The sequence below is a fragment of the Cyanistes caeruleus genome, chromosome 26 (assembly GCF_971803275.1).
Source record: "Cyanistes caeruleus chromosome 26, bCyaCae1.hap1.1, whole genome shotgun sequence".
Taxonomy (NCBI): Eukaryota; Metazoa; Chordata; class Aves; order Passeriformes; family Paridae; genus Cyanistes; species Cyanistes caeruleus.
The window spans coordinates 5,150,001-5,171,528 of NC_141726.1; the positions used below are offsets into that span (position 1 = coordinate 5,150,001).

The 21,528-nt window shown below is 48.7% G+C and overlaps 1 protein-coding gene and 1 long non-coding RNA gene across 20 annotated transcripts in view; both read left to right on the forward strand.

Moving 5' to 3' along the window:
• The window catches only part of SRRM1 (serine and arginine repetitive matrix 1), a 17,148-nt gene extending 7,623 nt beyond the window's left edge, over window positions 1-9,525 (forward strand). For 2 of the 18 annotated variants that reach the window (XM_086863545.1, XM_086863560.1), the window contains 11 exons: window positions 244-348; window positions 1,860-2,131; window positions 2,268-2,348; window positions 2,670-2,756; window positions 3,362-3,506; window positions 3,737-3,778; window positions 5,519-5,626; window positions 6,129-6,590; window positions 7,556-7,733; window positions 8,191-8,385; window positions 8,533-9,525. In XM_086863545.1, the coding sequence (XP_086719671.1) occupies window positions 244-348; window positions 1,860-2,131; window positions 2,268-2,348; window positions 2,670-2,756; window positions 3,362-3,506; window positions 3,737-3,778; window positions 5,519-5,626; window positions 6,129-6,590; window positions 7,556-7,733; window positions 8,191-8,385; window positions 8,533-8,637 (1,780 nt within the window). In that variant the 3' untranslated portion in view covers window positions 8,638-9,525. The remainder of the gene's footprint in view (window positions 1-243; window positions 349-1,859; window positions 2,132-2,267; window positions 2,349-2,669; window positions 2,757-3,361; window positions 3,507-3,736; window positions 3,779-5,518; window positions 5,627-6,128; window positions 6,591-7,555; window positions 7,734-8,190; window positions 8,386-8,532) is intronic. The other 16 variants (XM_086863551.1, XM_086863562.1, XM_086863553.1 and 13 more) reach the window with 14 other exon arrangements.
• A 5,908-nt stretch (window positions 9,526-15,433) lies between these two features.
• LOC111939105 (uncharacterized) lies at window positions 15,434-19,990 on the forward strand. 2 transcript variants are annotated; one of them, XR_015279379.1, is made up of 3 exons: window positions 15,434-15,913; window positions 17,908-18,971; window positions 19,205-19,990. It is a non-coding gene; the product is annotated as an uncharacterized LOC111939105 (long non-coding RNA). The 2 variants fall into 2 exon arrangements; XR_015279378.1 differs by lacking the exon at window positions 15,434-15,913 and adding an exon at window positions 17,231-17,702.
• Window positions 19,991-21,528: the final 1,538 nt, after the last annotated feature.

Consider the following 21,528-nt stretch of genomic DNA (forward strand, 5'->3'; position numbering starts at 1 on the left):
CTGTAAAATACTTTTCTTTACCTCTTTTTTTTATTACTCTACTACTTATTCAAAAGATGTTGTTAAACTTCAAAGCCCTGATTGTGTCTGTACATTTGGCATCCTCACCTAAATACAGCATTAATACGATGGAGGAAAAGCAACTCTACACTCAGTGCCCCGAGGATAAATCTCCTCAACTATAGAAGTTAGATAGTTGCTTTTCACTGGAATTTGTGATTGTGACAGGTCTTACTCCCCTAGAAGGCGACCCAGCCCGCGGCGCCGGCCGTCCCCGCGCAGGAGGAGCCCGCCCCGGAGAATGCCTCCCCCACCCAGGCACAGGAGGAGCAGATCCCCCGTGAGGCGGTAAGAGCCCTGCTTTTTGAGACAGCTGCAAGTGCTAAACCTGGAAAGTTAAAGGGAACTTGTGGCCATGTTAGCAAAATTCCCTCCTTCATCTCAACCTTAGCACTGGCAGGTGTGTGATGAGAGTGATGGAAAAGCTGCGGTGTCACATTTCCTGAGTGTGTTGTGGGGGAACACAGTCATAGCTGTGAAATTATTTCTTTTGAGTTAGGATAGTGATGAGAATTCTGCCTTTTTGAAAAGTGGCAATTTCAGAGCTTTTTTTTTTCTTTTTTACTTCTTCAAATGGCTCTGGGTAGCTCCCAGCACAGACTGACATGACATCTCTTAGGGCTTTTTTGCTTAAGTCTTAGTACTTTTCTTTCCTGCCTGGGGAAAAAAAATGAAAACAAGTAATTGAATTTTGCTCGTTGGGAATTTTAAATTATGACTTGTATTTCTATGACATAAAATTAAATTTTCAAAGTATGTTTCTTCTTCATGTTCTCTTACTTAAGATCCTTCTAGATTTGCTCTTTGGTGTTGAAAGTCACATTTTTCAGAGCATAAGAATTGTTCTAGAGGCAAAGCTCTTAGCTGCCTTGCAAAGTAAATTATTGCTTTTGGCAGTGTCAAAAGAGACATTTGTCTTCATGGGGAGAGAACAGATTCTGATCCTCTTTATAGGAAGAGAATCAAAGTGATGCTTCTTGTGTACAGCAGTTGTTTTTGAGGAAGGATCACTTCTCTTCCTTTCTGTGACAAGGTGTTGACTATTTCCTGAGTTTGTCAATATGTTCATTTCACACAGTTACTGGGAAAACTGTGAAAAGTATCAAACATGTATGTTGCAAGATGTACAAGAGCTCCCTTTCAGCAAATGTTTATCTCACTCAAGGTAGGGTTTCTTTTTTCCAGGTTCTCAGGAATTCTGCAGCCAAAGGTGGATTCTGCAGGTACACAATTGCAACAGAACTTGCCACAAATTTTGCCGCAGAATTCTGAGGCCCTACCTTTTAAAATTACAAAGTAAAGATGAAAGACTAAAACATAATGATGGATAGATCGATTCTGAATTGTTAAGTTGTTAAGTTGTCCGAAATTTTCACCTCCTGGTGTAAAACATTTTAGTGTGCTCGCACACTAAACTCTTACCCAGATCTGATTTGGAGATCAAGTCACACGTGCTAACACAGACAATTCTCTTAACCACCCACAAGTCAGAGAGCCCAACCAAAACTAATTGTTTCCAGGGGCAAAGCTTAGCTCTAGCCTGTAGATTGACAGAAAGCCAGTGAAGGTGACACTAACAATTTTTAGCTCACTATTATAGTTTAAGAATAACTGTGAAAGATTGGTCATTATCCTCCTCTTCTCCAAACCGAGTGTCGCAGGCTGTCCACCGTGTTTGGGAAGCGCTGTTGTCTGTGGCTCAGTGTCTGTGCTTGCAAACAACTGCAGTTCTTTGTTCTTTGTGCTGAGATGTTCCCTGCTGCAGCCAGGCAGGACCTGACGTGGGCTTTGATTTGCAGGAGAAGACGCTCCTCGGCCTCGCTGTCCGGCAGCAGCTCCTCCTCGTCGTCATCGCGCTCCCGCTCTCCACCAAAGAAGCCTCCCAAGAGACCCGTGTCCAGCCCTCCCCGCAAAACGCGCCGGCTGTCGCCCTCGGCCAGTCCCCCCCGGCGCCGCCACCGGCCCTCGCCCCCCGGCAGCCCCCCGGGCAAACCACGCCGCTCGCCCACGCCGCAGCAGTCCAACCGCGCCCGCAAGAGCCGCGGCTCCGTCTCACCCAGCAGGGCTTCAGGTGAGGGGCGCCAGCAGGGCTTGGCTTCCCTTTGGGGCTTCTGCTCCCTCAAAGAGCACGTGTGCTTTTTGTAGGGGCAGAAAAGCGTGAAGGAACGGCGTGAATTGCAGCTGAGCTATTTTGTTTTGTCTTGTAGCACCCAAACATAAGAGTACCGAGAAAAGAGAATCTCCTTCGCCAGCACCCAAGCCCAGGAAAGCAGAATTGTCGGAATCAGGTACAGCACTGGCTTCTCAGCTCTGCTCCTGGCTGGGGTTTTCAGTCAGAAATACTTGGGCAGTGAGGTGCTGAGCCCTCCTGCAAGTCTGGCATTGAAAGCAAGGGTTTTCAGAACTCTAAAGATGATCATTCCTACTGCCTCATTCTATCCAGATTGCTCAGAATAAAAGTTCAGCCAAAGTGTTCATCCAGCCTTATGTTATCCTGAGGTTTGAGTGGGGGAAAAGCCCATACCTGATGGTCCATAACTTTGTTTCTGCCTGCATAAGACAAACCTGTACCCTTGGTTTAAGTGCCCTGTCCTTGTGTGTCTTTTCAGAAGAAGACAAAGGAGGCAAAATGGCTGCAGCAGATTCTGTCCAACAGAGGCGCCAGTACAGGAGGCAAAATCAACAGTCTTCATCTGGTATGGAGCACAGAAATTCCCTAAAACTAAGTTGAGTTTACTTTTGCAGGAAGTAGCTAAGTTCAAATACAGATTAAAAGTATTTGCTCTGTGCTCTGCAGGGCTATTGTAAACTTAATTACAGATTTGCCACTCATAATGAGGTCACTCTAATTATTGCTTAGGAAGAATAAAAGTATGACTTTAAAAGGTTATTCCATCTTTTGTTAATGGGTTTGCATCTTTAAAAGTTGCGCTTTTAAACTCTTAAGATCACGCACAAATATTGTGTGCTGTGGGTCACTTCATCTTTCCTTAGTTTGGTTCCTTTGTGTTTGAGATCATTCAGCTGGATGTTTTTGTCCACAAAGCTTCACAAAGCAACTGCAGTTCACCTTTTAAATTATCTGTCTAGCCAGATTTTATGGGGATAGATCACTGCAAGTATTTTTACCCATTTCTGGTAGATATATTTATCACTTCAGTTAACCAACACCTTTAGTTGATCTGCTTTTAAATTTTGGGTCCTCATTTTGCGGGAGGTTGGTTTGAACTGCAGCATTACCCTGTCAGTGACCAATATCACAAGGATCATTTTCCAGAGAGTGATTATTCTACGTTTGCAGATTCTGGTTCTTCATCTTCCTCAGAGGAGGAGAGGCCCAAGAGGTCGAACGTGAAGAACGGGGAGGTGGGCAGGCGCCGCCGGCACTCGCACTCGCGCAGCCCCTCGCCTTCGCCCCGCAAGCGCCAGAAGGAATCCTCCCCTCGGTAACTGAACTTAACTCATCCCTTCCTCTTATTTAATGTTTATCTCTCTGCAACTCACACCAAAAACACATCAAGTCATGCCCACTCTGCCCGGTCTTCTTTCAAGATTTCCTTCCCATTACACTCATTTGGTAAAAATTGCTCTGACCTTTATTTGACGGTGTTCATTTTTACCTCAGATCTGTGGCAGATAGATCTGTTTTGTTTTGTTTTCCCTCCACTGCTCTCAGGATGCAGATGGAAAAGAGGTGGCAATCACCAGTGATGAAAAGGTTGGTTAGAAATTCATCTCTTACACAGGCTGTCGTTTATTTTGGCGTGGATAAGCATTTGCCATCCTTTGTCCTTTAAACTTGCACACTCACGGTGAGGGAAGTTCAGACTGATGTTCACCTTCATGTGTTGGACCTGGAACCATTTCACTGGCAAAAAGAGGAGGAGCAGCACCTGCTCTGTGTCCCTCACTTCTCACCCCTCATTAATTCACATCAGCCTGTGACATCAATAACTTTGATGTTATTGCATCTCACTTATGCCTGAAAACAGCTGAACACTTGTGTTCCTCAGGGCTCCTGACACCCAGCTTTGGGTGAGCAGTGTTGGATTCCTGCTGCCACTGACTCAAACCCTCCTGCGCAATTGCAAGGGGGTTTATTAAGCTTATTGCTTAATTAAGCAATTAAGATCTTGATCTTCCGGGTCAGAGATGATTGGAATTTTCAAAACTCTCGTTCTTCAGTTCATGAAATACTTGGAATTGCTAGAAGCAGACAATCAGTAAAACAGCAGTGACTTTTTTATTTGTGACACTTTTTGCTCTGTATTGATCTAGGAGTACAGAAGGTGCAGGAAGCTTGATGGGTTTATTAATTGGATGTAATGACCCTTGAGCAGGCTGTAATTAAGCCCTAGCTAGCAGATACTCACAGCACACATCATGATATAGGAGATAAGGACGACTCCCTCACCAGTGCAGACCTTCCTAATTATGGATCCTGTCAAACATTTCTGTGGAAAACAGGTTGGGATTGAAAGCCTTTGATCTTGTTTTGCAACACACTGAATTCATGTACTGCCTGTTGCATAAATACATGTTTATTAGGACAGTTAGTACATTTGAAGGCTGGGGGATTTCTGGATCATAAAAGAAGGTTGTATTTTGGAGCAAACTCTTATCTATAGAAGTGTGTCTCATTGCCTTGGAGAGCAATACCCAGCATATTTGAAATCAAATCTCACTTCATGTAAATGAGCTGTTTTGCTTTTTAATTGCTCTCATTTTTCTCTTATCCAGTCATTTTAGCTTAACTGCTTTTTTTAACAAAAGGAATATTTCACTTTACTTTATTCTTCTCGTTTAAAATTCTATGCAAGTGTGTGTTGGATTATATTTCCCCCTTCCAGAAGTCTGTCATAAGCCCTGCTAAGCAGAAAATGGCTCATTTGGTGAATGGCTTTAATCCAGAGAGCTGCAGTTTACCAACCACTTCATTTTTTTCACTGCATTTCAAGAAATAAATAGTTTTGGATTTCAAATGGAGCACAGTTTCACACTGTGAAGAAAATTAACTCCACCCAAGGCAAAATCAGCACATGATCCATTGCTTAATCTAACCATTGGGTCTTTCTCTGGCTGCAAGGTGGTGATGGATCAGGTTTTGCAGATGTGGAATTGTGTCCTGGCTGATGTGGTGGGCTCAGGGTCACAGTCAGACACCCGTGGTGGGCTCAGGGTCACAGTCAGACACCTGTGGTGGGCTCAGGGTCACAGTCAGACACCCACAGTGGGCTCAGGGTCACAGTCAGATACCCGCAGTGGGCTCAGGGTCACAGTCAGACATTCCTCATCTCACACTCTTCAGAAGGATTCAAGTCCATTTCTTTCCATTAGTGCTCCCAGTAGAATTCCATTTCGAGGTGCATGGAGGAGCAGATTTTGTGTAGTGAAAGCAGAGCACAAAGCAGCTCGTGGCTCAGCTGGCAGTTTCCTGATCAATCCCTGTTTTCTGCAGCAGCAGGAGGAGGAGGAGCCCCTCGCCGCCCCCCGCGCGCCGGCGTCGCTCCCCTTCCCCGGCCCCGCCGCCCCGGCGTCGCCGCTCGCCGTCCCCGCCTCGCCGAAGGTACCACACTGACCATCACCTGCCTGCCCTGGGCTTGGGGACTTGCTCTGGGCATGGGAACAGGGCCCTGCTCCCAGTTCCTTCGCTGGGGAGCTGAGGGGATGTGTTGTGCTGGTGAGGTTGGGTTTGGTGGCTCCATGGCCTGGATGGCATCGGGTTGCTGCTGCAAATCCTGAATCGGAATCACAGAACCATGGGATGGTTTGGGTTGGGAGGGACCGTAAGGATCATCCAGTCCCACCCCCTGCCATGGGCAGGGACACCTTCTGTGAGCCCAGCTTGCTCCAAGCCTTGTCCAGCCTGGCCTTGGACACTTCCAGGGATGGGGCAGCCACAAACTTTCTGGATAACAGTTTTGTTTTGAACTCTTAGAACTTCTAAAGAATTCTGGTTTAAATTTTGACAAGTTTAAAGAGCTCTAGAGTCCTTTTCCCCCTCTTTGGGTGCACTGCTGACTGATTGCCATGCCTGGGTGGCCCCTGAACATTTGTTTCTTTTGCAGGTCTCCATCACCACCCCCACGCAGACGTTCTCCCTCTCCACGGAGATACTCCCCCCCGATCCAGAGGCGATATTCCCCATCTCCCCCTCCCAAGAGGAGAACAGCTTCTCCTCCTCCCCCTCCCAAAAGAAGGGCCTCCCCTTCCCCCCAGTCCAAGCGCAGAGTCTCCCACTCCCCACCGCCAAAACAGAGGAGCTCCCCTACTGCTAAACGGCGCTCCCCTTCCGTATCTTCCAAGCACAGGAAGGGATCTCCTCCCAGCAGATCCAACAGGGAAACACGTTCTCCACCACAAAACAAAAGGCATTCACCTTCACCACGGCCTCGAGCTTCCCACCCCTCCTCCAGCCCTCCGCCGCCGCGCCGGGGAGCGTCGGCGTCGCCGCAGAGGAGGCAGTCACCCTCACCCAGCACCAGGCCCATCAGGAGGGTGTCCAGAACACCAGAACCCAAGAAAACAAAGTAAAAAATCCTGTCTTGTCTCCTTTGGGTTGATATGGGGTTGTTGTTTAGTTGTAATGCAGTGAAAGTTGTTGAGGAATCATAGAATCCCAGGATGGTTTGGGTGGGAAGGGACCTTACAGCCCATCCAGTGCCACCCCTGCCATGGTGACACCTCCAACTGTCCCAGGCTGCTCCAAGCCCCATCCAACGTGGCCTGGGACACTTCCAGGGATCCAGGGTGCTCTGGGCACCCTGTGCCTGTTGCCCACCTTCACAGGGAAGTTTTTCCCAATATCCCATCTAACCCTGCCCTCTGGCAGTGGGAGGCCATTCCCCCTTGTTCTGCCTGCATAAAAAGCCTCTCACCCTCCTTTTTTATAAAAACCGGGAATACTGACACAAGGTCTCCCCAGATCCTTTAATTGCTGGCTTTAAAGAAAACCTAACTTTGTCTTTAAACCTAACTCTGGAAGGGGACCAACATTTCTCATAAACTCAGAAATAATTTCTTAAGTGGCCATTCCTGATAAACTGCTAAAATTGTAAATATTTTCATCTTTAGTGAGATGCTGCTTTTCTGAGCAGACAGTGAAAAGTATGGTGCTGGCTTATGAATTTTTTCAGAAAGAAAATGTAGCTGAATGGAAAGCCATGCACAATTAAATAGCATTACTGTTCTCTTGACTTTTAATGTGATTATAGCTTAGTTAAACCAGAAAGGCAGCAATCAGTTCTGAGCAGCAGCAGCAGGGTTGTTTAACAGCTTTTCAGGCTGCATTATCCCTCTGCTTTATGGATCCACTCTGCTATTGAACTGTTTTGCCTTTTTATCACATCAACAATGCAATTAATCTGTTTATTTTTTAAAATCAATTTAAATCTTCCAAGTGCAGCTTGGCCAAGTTAAAGCACAGGTGTTCATTTGTGTCTTGTGTTGATATTCCCTTGTTTTGTGTCTCACCTCTGACTCTTGTGTTCCCCAGGGCTTCCACCCCCAGCCCCCGGCGCGTGTCCTCGTCCCGATCTGCGTCAGGGTCACCTGAGACAGCTCCCAAAAAGCACCAAGGACCTGCATCTCCTGCCCGGTCTCGCTCTCCTTCTGCAAACTGGTCACCTGCAAAAAAGGCCAAGAGCCCAACTCAGAGCCCATCACCTGCCAGGGTAATTTGTCTGCTCATAAAGCAGCTCTGCTTTGGATTCTAGGCCAGGCTCGTGTCGGGAATGCTGAGCTGCTGAGCAGCCCCAGGGTTATTCACAGCGGGGGAAAACTGTTTGGGGTCATTCTTTGTAGTTAAAAACTTCTAAAAATAATTTGTAACAAATTTTTCAAGCTTAAGTGTGGAAGAAAATGGTGTTCTATAGAAAATCAGAGTTGTGGGAAGAAGTCTGTCTCATTTCAGGAGTGTACATGAGTTTCATGGTTTACAGAGTGAGGGGGGCTTATTTATGCTCAGTGTCCTATGTGCAAACTCAGAGTATTCCCAGTGGGAAGAGAACAGTTTGTTTGGTATCTTCACCCCTTCTTCTGAGGTGTTTCCCAGGGGCACTTCCAGTCTTTGCCAGAGAAGCTTGAGGCCTTAGAGATGAGTTGTAACATCTGTGGAATTATTTATTACAGAATTCAGATCAAGAAGGTGGTGGCAAGAAGAAGAAGAAAAAGAAGGATAAGAAGCATAAAAAGGATAAAAAGCACAAGAAACACAAAAAGCATAAGAAGGAGAAGGCAGCAGTGGCTGCAGCAGCTGCTACTGTGGCTGCACCAGACACCACCTCAGTACAGGAAGACCAGGAAGCAGAGACAGAACCCAAAAAGGTGAGAATTTGGGACTTTGTAAAGCAAACAGGGTGGGTGTGCACTAATTGCAGAGTGGGATTTGGGGGGGTGGGGATTTCAGTGCTGGGAGGGCTCAGCCTGCCTGGGCCTGGGGTGTTTGAAGCAGCTCTTTGTGTTTGTTTGAAGGAGACAGAGAGTGAACCCGAGGACAACCTGGATGACCTAGAAAAGCACCTGCGGGAGAAGGCCCTGAGGTCCATGAGGAAGGCGCAGGTGTCCCCCCCCTCCTAGGCCAACCCTTTGATATAATGTACATTTTATTTGGTTTGTACTCAGAATTCAATTTCAAATTGCTAAATGTGTTTGAGCTTTAGAATATAACATTTGTTGTAATAATTGCTAGGTTGAGGTTCACCATGTACAAAGGGCATGGATTTACATTACAAAAGGTGTCCACAGTGTACTAGTGACATTCTTTCATTGACAGCATAATTTCATTTAGGGTGAGACTTCTTAGAAGCAGTAGGAATTTGTTTTGGAGGTTTGAAACATGACTGTCAGTTCCCTCGTTTCTTTGAAATCCAACAGAGCCTTGAGCAGAATTTGTGAGGGTCTCATTTGACTTCTTTTGTATCACTTACACGACGCTACTAACCTTTGTGGTTTGTAGGCTTGCCCAGGAGTAAAACCACTGCAGAATTCAAGGAAGTACATCTCTATTTTAATGCTTTCTACTGTTGCCTGTATAGTCTCCATTAAAGCCAATCAAGAATAGCAGTTTAGAGTGGTACATAAATGAAAGCATGTTGTTTACCAGGACACTGTGGGTTTATATTGATGTAACATGTTGATTTGGAACACTGGAATTTCATTTGTATTTTTATGTTCTTTTTTTAAAGGGCAGTTTCCATGATCAGCAATCCCAGAAAAAAAAAAATAATAATTCCTTCAGTTCCATAAATTTTGTTTGTGAGCTGTCGTTGCCCCATTCATAAATCTTGTCTCGTTACGGTTCTTCAGAATGGTCTGAGCAACTTTCAGAGCTGTGTTCTTTGAAAGTTTAGAGGAACCTGAACTTTGGATATTGTCATGTTTTCACTGTTCTTTGTTTTTGTTTTTTTAACTAAAGCTATATAAAGCTTGTGGATTAAACAAAATAAATTTCTAAATTTAAACAGATGTTGGCTATTTTTATCTGGACATTTACATTTGCTAATCAGCTTTGTTTTGTGCAGGGTTAATGACTGCTCAGAGATGAGAAAGCATTTGATCCACTGTGCTGGCTCTGGAAAAATTGGTGCTTTTAACTGGCCTGGTGGAGCAGGATAAGCCCTTTAATTAGTGATGCTCCTGTGGAGTTCTTGCCAAGCAGGAGTCAAACAGCCTCACCTGGGCAGTGTTCTGAGAGGATGGAGAAGCTCAGACTCAGTATTTGCTGGGAGAATTGCTGGTCAGAGCAAGTGTTTGAAGGTCCTGCAAGAAACGAACAGCAGGTTTGATTAACTTGGAGAAGGAGCTGTAGTGGTGTGAGAGCTCATCTGAGGAATCCTGGGGGGCTCCCTGCCTTTCCATAATCATGGAATCACAGAGTGGGTTGTGCTTGGAGGGGACCTTACAAACCATCAGTTCCAACCCCCTTTTAATCACACAGGAAGCTTGCTGGGTTGCTGCTGTGGAGTCCTTGTACAAACTCCAGCTGTGTTTCTGAAATAATTCTGAAGCCTGAGGTTCCTCTGGAAGGTGCTTTTGAATTCTGCTTGTGCTGTAGCTGCAGTAGCTGTGATGTGCACAGTGAAGTGTGGGCATTGATGAGGCTTCCCTTGCCCTTGTGCAGGTTTAACCTGAGGCAGGGCTGCTCCAAGGCTGGGAGGGGAGGTTTCAGAGCAGCTCCTGCACTTCCCTCCGTGCTGAACCTTTTGTTTCTTCACATGAACATCATCGCAAACCTCCTCCAGCAACTGCAATGCTGAGGATCACCTGTTATTAAAACGTGTGTGATAATTTCCAAGAAGCTTCTGGACACAGGCATTTTTCAAAAGCCATCTGGGTGAATCTGGTGGAGCCACAAACCCGAACCTGGGACGTGCTGATCCTCATTCACCTGGGTTTTCCCTGGATGTCCTGGGCAGAGCCCGCAGGGGTGCAGCTCCCCAGGGTTTAATGCCTCCTCCTTTATCATCCCAATCTTGCTTCCACCTGGGTTTGGTGACCTCTGAGTGCCTTTTAATCTTAGCACTAATAGGAGTTCTTTACATTCAGGACCTGAGTCACTGCTTATCTTCCCTCACACCTATTTCCATCTCCTGCCTCCAGGACTGATAAAGGACCTCTGCTGGGTTTAGATGGGCCAGGCCTTCACCTTTCCATCTCCCTTGGGGTTTCTATTGTTGGTGCTCCCTCTGCCTCTTTTTTTCTTCTATCCATAAGGAATGGTGTAGGCTTAAGAAGAGCAATTAAATGCAGTGTTTAAAAATAATATAACCTTTAAATTATGTTTAGCTTAGTGTTTTAATTCCTTCCTACTTATCCATTCAAGTTACTAACATTTCATTTAAATACCAATTGGGATAATGAGCCCCCTCTTCTCCTGAGCTGTCTCTGCTGTTGCTCAGACCCTTTTTAGCAGAGAATCTCTGCTGGGCTGGGTTCCACCAGTGTCTCTGCTGTTCATGACACCACTGAATTCACTCCTGATCCTCTGATTGAGCTCCCCTCATCCAAACCCAAACTTGTCTGATCCCTTCTCCATCCCAGCTTCTTGGTTAACATCTTCTCTCTGTTTTTAAATCCTTGTATTTGTAGCTCAGAAATGACCCTGTAGGAGCTGCCTGGATCTCACTTCTTTTTATCCTGGATCTGCTCATGCTGAAATTTGGCTTCTTCACCCTGGTGAAGTGACAGACATAGGGTCTAGGTAAGGGACTTGCTGCAATAATTGTATCCAACTCCACGAGAAGTTTAATTGGGCTGTGTAATTGAAATGGAACTGAGTCCTCAGGAGTGAGTGCGAGGCTGAGGTGAGTCACGGGCCAGTCTGTGTAGCTGCTTCTGGAAGAAAGATGTGTTTGTTGTGTCAACAGGTGAGGACAATGGCAGGTGTGTGTGTGCTACAGTTCCAAGTTTATAGAAACTCAGGGCTGGATTGTTAAATTTTTCCACTTGTGTGACTTTGGCAATTTGCCTGGGAGTGCTGCGTGGAGCGTCCTGAGCTGAGGGATTTACCTGAATTGCCCCAGGACACAGAAGTGTTCTGCTGCTGCTTGGGCAGGGCCTGCTGCTCCCTGGGAGCCCAGGGATACATCCCAGCACCAGGGAAGAGTTCTGTGCTGGGAGCCATCCCAAAACCTCCCTCAGCTGACACAAATCCATGTCCTGAGCAGTGAGGGCTGCAGGGAGGGACCTGGGCTTGGAGGAGCAGTTCTGCACACTGACTTCATTCCTGCAGCACCAAACTCCAAATCTCTGTGTGTTAGTGTAAAAGCAGCTCTGGGAGGAGCAGCTCAGCAGGGCACAGAGCTGTATTTTGGTGGAGTTCCATTCCAGCTGTTGTGTGTCATAACTGATGATTTGGTACAGGATCATCTCATAAACCATTGGTTTGTCTGCTTGAAGTCCACTGTGGATGTCATCAATGTCTCAAAATTCAATGGAATTTTGTTTCTCTTAGATTAGGTCTTACTCATTCCAATAAATTACTATTGGAAGTAATTATATCTCTTCCAGGATAATAAAAAGATTATTGAATCTCAGCACAATGGGATAGGGAGTTGTGTATTCCCAGACTAATCAGCAGCTTGACTTTTGAACTGGATGCAACAATCCTGAATGAGTGCAGCGAGGCTGGAGCTGCTGGAGTCCCTTCAGCTGGGTGTGAAACAGCTGGCTGGAGGCAGAGGATGTCCTGTACCAGCCTCTCTTATCTGGGCTCTCTCTGGCTCAGGGGTCAGATAGCAACTGGAGCTCCTTCTGCTGTGTGGCACTCAAGGGGTGACACAGCCTAGCTGTTCTGCAGCCCTGGGTTTGTTCTGAGACAGGTTCTGGGGGGAAGAAGTGCTTGACTTTGTTGTTCAGTTTAGTTCTGATTTGAGCCAGAGCATTTCCTTGTGCTGTGAGGGGAGCTCAGGGAACATCCAACATGGTTAAAGATCTTCTGGTCCACTTGTGATGGTTTGTGTTTGCTTTCTTGGGTGGCTGGAGGCAGCCAGGCAGATACATGGTGAATTTTTCATATGTCCTATCCTGAGTGTAGATTAAGCCTTGGGAAGAGGGCTGGGAAAAGTGGGGTTGCTTTTAATTGCTGTTAAAGTAGGGGAACAACCAATACACAGAGGGAGATGATGTTCAGAGGGGCCCCCAGTTCTCACTGCAGGTTTGTGCCTAAACATCCCCCAAGTGGTTTTGGCTCTGTCTCAGGCTGGGGGTGGACTGGAAGCTGTTCCTGACGGGATGAGGATCACAGTTTGTCACGGAGCTAGAAAGGAGGCTTTGGGTTTTTCTTCCCTTTTCTCCCCAATACCTTTTATTTAAAATCAAGAGCCACAAAGTGCCTCCTCTGGGGTTTGCTTGGGTGTCTTGTGTAGGGGCTGTGCCCGAGCAGTGAACGGGAGTTGTGTGGCTCCAGCCCATCTCCCAGGGACAGAAAACGCTGTGAAATTCTTCCTTAGCTGGGAGTGTTGGATTTTGTCAGGGGAACCGGCCAGCTCCCGGGGCAGGTGAGTCAGGTCTGGGTGAAGCCGGCACCGGAGCGGGGCTGACTCACGGTGACGCAGCCGCGGGGCCACCCTCACTCGGCTGTGCTGTGCTTTGGGGTTGTGCCCAGCCTGTTTTGGGGTTTGGGTAATCCTAAAAGTCAGCGCTGCAGGAGGGAACGTGCTGGCTCCCAGAGCAGGGCTGGGGTCAGTGCCAGGAGTGCAACTCCCCACGGCTCGGGATTTGCTGCAGGGGAGAGCACTGAGCCTCCAGTGCAAGGTGTTTCAATCACCAAGTCATTAATTATCTTTAGTGTTCGTGTTGTGGCAGATTCTGTAGGAATCGTGGTTTTTTCTCATTCGGGATCAACGGGGAATTGTGTGGTGAGCACCTCCCAGGGCCAGGTGTGGGACTTGACCTCCGGGCCGGGCTCAGGGGAGGCCGCCCAGCTCGGGATGGGGTCAGAAATCCTTCTGAACTCCCACATCTGCTTCCCCAGGCCGAGGAGCTGAACGCAGGAGGGATGTGGGGTCCTTGGTGAGGGATGAGCGTCCTTCCTCCCACACAAAGGCAGGATGCGGCCGCCCCGGGCAGCTCCTGGAGTCAGTGCGGGCTGTGTGTGCCGGGCCTCGGGCAGGGCCGGGGGCAGCGGGGCTGCGGCTGCCTCAGTGACCCCCTGCAGCCAGGGCTGCTCCTCATGGAGCTCTTCAATCCCAGAGAAGGACCTTGTCCGGCACATCCTGCAGAACCAAGGTTGCTTTTGGCGTGGGGCTGGTCCTTGTGCTGATCCGGGCGTGGGGGGAGCGATGCTCCGAATCCCTGGGAAGTTCAGGATCCTTCTGTTTTTACTTAAAAGAAAACACGGAAAACAGCTGTCCTGGGAAAGCAGCGCTGGGGGAAGGGAATTGTAAGGAATTGTTCATTTCTCCCACAGAGGCTTTGTGTTCGGGCCAGGGGCAGAGCTGCAGCTCGTGTAAATTGTTGTGGCTGTGAAAGAAATGGAATTCTGCTGGGGAATGGCCCCTGGAGAGGAGGGTCAGAGTGAGGGGCCGGACTCTCTGGGGCACGTGTGGTCCTTATCTGCTCAGCCAGACCTTCCTCTGACAGAGCCTCTGGGCCCTGTCCCCATCCCTGAGCCGTGGCACAAAGCTGGGCTGCCTCCGTGGGCTCCAGCCCCTGACCCACACGTGCAGTGGGAGGAGGCAGTGCCTGTGGGGGCACAGCCTGGGGAGCTCTCAGGAGGATTTTCACCTGGGGGGGCTTTTTGTAATTCCTCGTTCAGGCTTTAAAACTTGAGCTTTGGATGAAACCAAAGCCGATGGAGCTGTTGTGAGAAATGTGAATCCCTTTTAAGAATAACCCCCCCAGGCTTCCCCTCTCCAGGAGGGAGGAAGCTCCCATTAAAAATTGATAGTCTCCCTGTCAGCTGGATTTTAATTCAGCAAGTGGATTTGACTACTGATGTGAAAAAAATTACCTTTGTCACCGTGCTGATATTTTTTTAATGAGACAGAAATGGTTTGGCACCTTTCCAGCTTATTAAAACCTTTGTGAGTCCACAGGCACCGGCACAAGGGGATGAGAAGGGAAAATTACATTAAGTGCATGATTGGCAAAACAAAATCGAGCTCTTTTTTATTTATTTTTAATCTATTACAAGTCTGTGAATGAATCTTCTATTATTTATGGGGGAGGATAAAGGGAGCCGTCCCTGTGGCTGCAGGCAGACTCCGCTTTCAGTTCAACTCTTCTTTCCAGACAGGGAAAGTGGACACCTGCTGTTATCCAGGACAGAGATAAGTGAAGGGAGCTGTGTGAAAAGGGAGAAATCCACATGTTCTGTGGGAGAACAGGGCCTGGGGATGATGGATCTCCATGGGTGCTGGGTTTGTGTCTGTGCTCTGCGAGTTCCCAGATCTCCATGGGTGCTGGGTTTGTGTCTGTGCTCTGTGGGTTCCCAGCTCACCACAGGGTGAATTTCTCCACTGGATAAAAACCTTCCCCTCTCCCAAGGGGATCAGAGCCTTTCAGCCACGAGTTGTGTCACCCCAGGGTCTCCATTCTGTGCTGGACCAGCTGCAGGAGCTGCTGCAGCCCCGAGGCTTTGCTGCTCGAGCTCGGCCTGGCCCTGTCCAGCTCGGGCCCTCCGCTCCTGCTCAGCACCACGGACCCACTGCAGCCAAGGCCCATCCTCTTCCCTGCTGCTCACCCTTCTGGGGCCGAGCTGGGAATGCTGACACATGTGGGAATCCTCGTGGGATATTCCCAGTGAGGTAATGGAGATTCCTGTTGATAAAGGGCTTGATGGCACTCATGTGTTGAACATTGTGTGCTGATAACTGAGACTCCTCCACAGCTCAGAGGCCACTTTGCTGAGGAGGGGCTGGCCCTGACCCCTGGGAGAAGGGGAATGTGGAGAGAGGGGTTTCCCCTGCTGCCACCACAGGATTTGGGTTTATCCTCTCTGACTGCACATCCCACTATTAATGAGCATCCAGAGTACCATTTGAATTTTAATGACATCACAGATGCAGCGCTGCTAATTGCTCATTTGCTTATCTGGAATGAGTTTTAAATCTGTGAAAGAAACCTGAATCACAGGAAACCTCTTGTGCAGCTGATCAGGGCAGGGTTAGAAAAGCAGCTGCCTGTGGTTTAACCCCCTCAGTGGCAGTTCCTCTCCTCTCCATCCCATTGCCCACCTTGAAGCACTCATCAGCTGGGATTCATGGCTGGGATAAAAACAAAGGATTTAAAAGGGAAAATCTCCACAGCCTTGGTACTCACAGAGATGTTCTGAGAGCCTGGCTGGGTTTGGATGTCCCTGGCTGGGCCGAGGGACAGAGGAGTGGTTTCAGTCCTCAATTATCTCTCCCAGGTTTGTGCTAAATTTTTGACTCTAACTAGCTCTTATCGTTGCTCAGTAGGAGCCCGAAGAGCCTCACAGCAATCATTACACAGACAAACCACCAGGGTAAAGAGGTGATAATTAAAATTGCAAAAGAAATACCCGATCATCTGAAATACCAGAATTTCAGCCTGAGCAGGTTGAGCGTGTGCTGCAGATAAGGAGCAGGGAGATGGGAAGATTTGGGAACTCTTTGGTCCTGCCCTGCAGGATTGTTGTTGTTCTCTCCATCTGCAGGGCACGGTGCCTTTGCTGGGGACCGCAGCTGCTTTTTGAGGCCGTGACTCAGGAGGTTTGGGTTCTGTTCTGCATCTTGCTGTGGGTATCTCAGGGATTTGGGATGTCATTCCCTTAGCAGTGCCTCAGGCTGCGAGGTTTGGAGAAGGTGGAGGAGTTTCTGTCCCTGTGTTTGGAGAGCTGGAGCACTCTACGTGCTGCTGCAATGCAAATAATTTTATCAGAAAGATTATTTCTAAATCCTGGTAGAACTGCGAAATCTTGGCCTCTTGTCCTGCCCACAATTCCTTTCCTTTGCTGAGTACTTGGAAAAAAATCTGGCTCCTTCCAGTGTGACTCAGGTAGGAGGAAATAAACCCCACATTCATCATGTCACTGCTTGAGTCAGATCAGCATTGACGCCATCGGTCCAGAGCAGGGTGGCTCTGGGAGAGGTGTTCCCTTGTTCCTCAGAATGAATGTCATTCATCCCAGATGTGGACTTTGCCCAGAGAACCTCCTGGAAAGCTCAGGGGGTTTGGGATGCACAGCTTTACCCCACAGGCAGAGCAGAGATGTAAAACAGCAGTGGTTTGGATTTGTGAAGGTGACAGTCCTGCCCTAAACTGGGATGGATTATCAGGTGCCTGCACTGATGGACTCAGAGAATCATGGAATGGTTTGGGGTGGAAGGACCTTAAAGATGATCCAGTTCCACCCCTGCCATGGGCAGGGACACCTTCCACTATCCCAGGTTGCTCATCCTGGGACACTCCCAGGGATCCAGGGGCAGCCACAGCTTCTCTGCACAACCTGTGCCAGGGCCTCCCCAACCTCACAGGGAAGGTTTTTTTCCTATTATGGCTTTGGATCGAGCCAGCCTGGAGATAAAGAGGTTTTATGCTGGACTTTTTTTTTTTTTTTTTGTGGATCTTTTCCTCTCTGCTGTTGGGCTGCACCTCAGAGAGAAAACAGAGTATGTTGGTGTCATTGCTGTGACTGGAGTGATCGGTGCAGATCCATGGGAAGTGTGGCTGGAAGCTGGGAAGGAGCTGCTGCTTCCCTTTTCCCCACCCAAAGACACAGGCAGCACACAGGGCTGTACAGCTGCCCTTCCCCAGCTCCCTCAGACCCTGCAGCCCATTCAAAACCCACAGCAAACAGAGTTTCTGCCATTTCAGCTCCGTGACAGAAGCCAGTCCGCGGTGCTGAGTCCCAGCTGGGATATAATGGACAGGGTTCATTAGGAGAACCCCCAGCTACCGGCGACTTCCAGGCTTTTCAGATGATGGGAATTCAGCAGGAAACCTCGCTGGTGGTGTTTGATTGCTGCTGCAGGGGAGTGTGGCTGACTTAACCACTTAATCAACCTCAGCCAGGCAAAACTGGGGTGGTTATTTTGGGAGAAGTAAGTTGTGTAGTGCTTTTTTCTTCACCAAATCTCCTTATCAGCCCAGGTGTTTGAATCACCTGGGGACTAACCTTAAAAGAAAACAGCCAAGACCTGAATTTATTTACTTTCAAGCAACTTCTATATATAAAGGTGAGGAAATAAGATTTTAATCAGGCTCACAGAACTGTCTTGGGTTTTTTTCCTCTTTCCCAAATAACTTTTCAAACCAAGAATGCAGTGGATCTGGGGTTTCTATTGAAGGACTCCTTGTGTGTGTGCATCTGCACAGCACTTCCATGGGAAGGTTTCCCAGCACTCAGACCCAGCTCCATCTCTGCCTCTTTATCCTTTCCAGGTCTCTTCCTGCAGAAGGGAGAAGCCCAAATCTTTGTTTCCTGATGCTCACAGCAGAGGCCAGGCTGATACCTGAATTTGGAAAGTAGGGCAGCGAGAAACCCCGGGCAGAGCACAGCAACAGCTTCCTGCTGAAAGGGGAGAGCCAGGCATTCGATTACTCCTGCTGTGTGTGGTCCTGGGAGGCAACTTTCCTTTTCCCCCTCCTCGGATATCACCTCCAAAGGCAGGGAGGTGACAAGCAGCACTTCAACTTCCCCCGTGTTCCAAAGGAAGCGAGGTGAAAACTCTGCCTGTGTCAGCATTCCCAAAAAGCTGCCGCCGGTGCCTCCGTGGAGGGGACCCACTGCAGAGGGAAACCTGCAGACAATGCCTGCTTTGTCCCCTCCCTGCTTCTCGGGAGCCCTGAGATGCTGAGTCCAAACATTTAACCACAAAATGCATTAATTACCATCCAGCTCCCCGGGGAAAGGACCATATGCCAGTAACCAGGGGAAACAAAAAAGGAAGAAGCACGCAAAGGCCACTGATTGTTAAATGACTCCAAGTGCAATTACTGCCACTGAAAGTTCTTGATGAGCATTTCCTAGAAACATTGAGTTCTCCAGCCTCTGCGCTCCGAGCGGTGCTAACTTGGACCGTGGAGCAGAGGAGTGACCCAGATACTGTGGGATGAAGTCACCTTCCCACATAATGCCACAGGACGTGTCCTGTGCTGCTCTAACTCTGCCTCAGCCCGCAGCACAGAGCTGTTCTCTGTGGGTTTCTCCCCAGTGGCAGCTGTGAGCTCTGGGGCCGGCTCCACTCATGTCCTCAGCTGCTCACTGCGGCTAATCCTAAAGCCTGGCAGCCACCCCGGAGGAAAATGAGCCATCCAGGGACAGCTGGTTGGGAATCACAGCAAACTGCAAACAGTCTGACACCGGCAGAAGTTGGATTTCCCCCACAGTCCTTGGAAATCTGGTGGGTTCCCACCCTTCCAGCAGCTCCAAACCAAACTCTGCTCGGCACAGAGGCAATAAAAGAGGAATGAGCCATAATAAATTCATCCCTCCCAGGAGGCAGGTAATGGATGGAGCCCAAAATCCCTCTCGGTGCCTGGATGGGAGGGAGGAATGTGGAGCTCCTGGGGTTACTCTGCTGAGGGGGCAGCAGCTCAGCAGAGCATCTGTGACACGAGGGCTGGGCCCGCCGTGGCTGTGCTTCCGCTGCTGCATCCCAGGATCCCGAATTAGCTGTGGAATGGGAGTGCTGGTATTTATAACCAGGGTGTGCCAGTCCTGCCTTTCCTTTAATAGGTGTCCCTGGGCAGGTTCCTCTCCCAGCTGCGTCCAGCACGGCTTTCAGGAGCTCTGATGAACCCGACAGTCAGGACAGGCTCCTGCTTCCAGCCACAGCCAGCACTGGATGCTCTCCTTCCCAAACCACCTCAGCATCTTCCTTCTCACAGCAGTTTCATTATGATTAAAAAATTGGGATGCTCATACATGTGTCCCACTGAGTGACAACATGACCTGTGTGCTGAGCTCCTCCCATGCCTGGAAAACTCCCCGTGGAAATAAAAACTCATTTTTGAGCCCCAGGGTCAGCGTGGCAGCGAATTCCACCAGAGGAACATGCACAGCCAGGGCAGGAGAGGGCCTGCTTTGATATCTTTAACATCTGATGCCTCCAGTTTCAAAAGCACTTTGAAAGTTTGAGATGGAAAAACTGCTGCAGAAAGGCCAAAAATGCTGGAGAAGGGAAACAATCCACATTGTTTTGCTGCTCTGCCAAATGGGAATGAAGCTCCTGAATGCAGCATAAAATAATATTGAGGGAGTGACCCACTGAGCACATGTGGGGGACCAGAGTTGCTTTGTTCCCACTCTGTGGCTCGGTGCAAATTTAGCTTTCAGTAAGCCACTGAACTTTCCTGACTCATTCCTCACTGCTGTTAAAGGTGGGTGATGCTCATTTCCCTATGGATTGTTAGGAGCACTGGTGATTTATTATGTAAAGCGTGGACAAATTAATTCTAAGTGTTATAAAAAAGAAATAAATAAATCCAGTATAATACAAGCAACAATCACTGAAGGAGGAAAGAATCGAGAGCTTTCAGACTGAGCATTGTTAGAGGTTTCATTTGAATGGGGAGCATGAGGGGTTTGGTAAGTGGCAGCTGGAAACAAGCAAAATGTCATCTGAAAGTGAAATAATTGAAAAGATATTAAAGCAGAGCCAGGGCTGGTGCAGCTGGGTATAAATGAAATAAGCTATTAGCTGCTCTGTGAGATACTAGCAGGGGAGAGTTTTTGTTAGAGCAGAAATGCAGCAGTGGTGAGGGAAAAACAGCCCTGGCAGCTCCTTTGTGGGGCTGGGAAACATAAAAAGGCCCCCAGTGCTTCGCAGACCTCAAATTTGTTGCTCTACACCCACCTTTGTGGGTGCTGTGGGAGAGCTGATCTTTGTGCTAAACCACTGCCTGTTCTCGAGCAGGTGGGTCTGGGCTGTGGGGAGCCCTGGAAAGTACTGCAAGTTTGACAAAACCCTGGATTTTAAACTTTTTGGTGAAGCAGAGAGGGAGGCTTTTGGTCCTTGGCTGAGGAGGAGTACCTGGCTCAGCGTTCCTTGTCCTGATCCAACTTTGCTTTGCCCCTCATTAAACCAGTCCCTGAATCCACATTTGGCCCCAACTGGTGCAAATTTCTTACTCTGCCATGCAAAAAAGTGAACGCAAAGCCTAAGACAGATGCTTGTGAAGTCTCTGGGACAGCCCTATTTAACCTTCCCTTCTGTTGGAACCCACGTTCCAACAATAATTGTGGGATGGTGTCCTTCACGGTGCAGGCTGCAATTAATTAATGGGTAATTATCAAGGGAGGTTCCTGGCCAGGGCTGGACTGCACAGCCCCACATCGGTTTGGTTCCAGTGACACATCGATTTCCAGCCCAGACTGTCCCACCCCATGAATCAGTGAGATTCCCTGGACTCTAAACCAAACAGAGATGGATATTCCACTGGCTCCTGGGGAGTTGGGACTGTCCAGAGGCTGCAGGAATGGAAAGGACTTTGTCACATCGGTGACCCAGCCCTATCAGCTCCGGAGAGGAGCTTGCAGCAGTTTTTCCTGCTCGAGATGAATTCAAGGGCATTCAAAGCTGATATTTGTGCAAAGACATCCGGTTATGCAGAACCGAGGGCAGTGAACGCCTGGAGGGCCAGGAGGTTTTGTTACTACCAGCGATCGCTCCGTTGGTAACCACTCCATGTGGAGCCATCCCGGGCTGCATTTGGGTACAAATTACAGGGAGGCTCATCCCGGGTCACAGACGGCATTGAAGTCACTCCGTGTCACCTCGGGGGATGCCACAGCCCCGGCCTGCCCTGGGAACGGCTCTGCCGAGACGCTCAGGTGCAGCTCCACTCAGACTATTAAAAATAGAGTCTGGGCTTCCAAAAGGAAAGGCAGGGCTGGCAGCAAGGGCGGGAGGCGCCGGGGAATGAAAGCCGCTCTGTTGCCGAGGGCTGGGCTCGGCAGGCGTGAAGCCGCATGGGGAAAATGTGATCGCGGGCTCTGCTCTTGTGGTGGAAAGGCTGGAAAAAGCGCGGTTTCATCCCTTTCCGACGTTTTACCCAGTT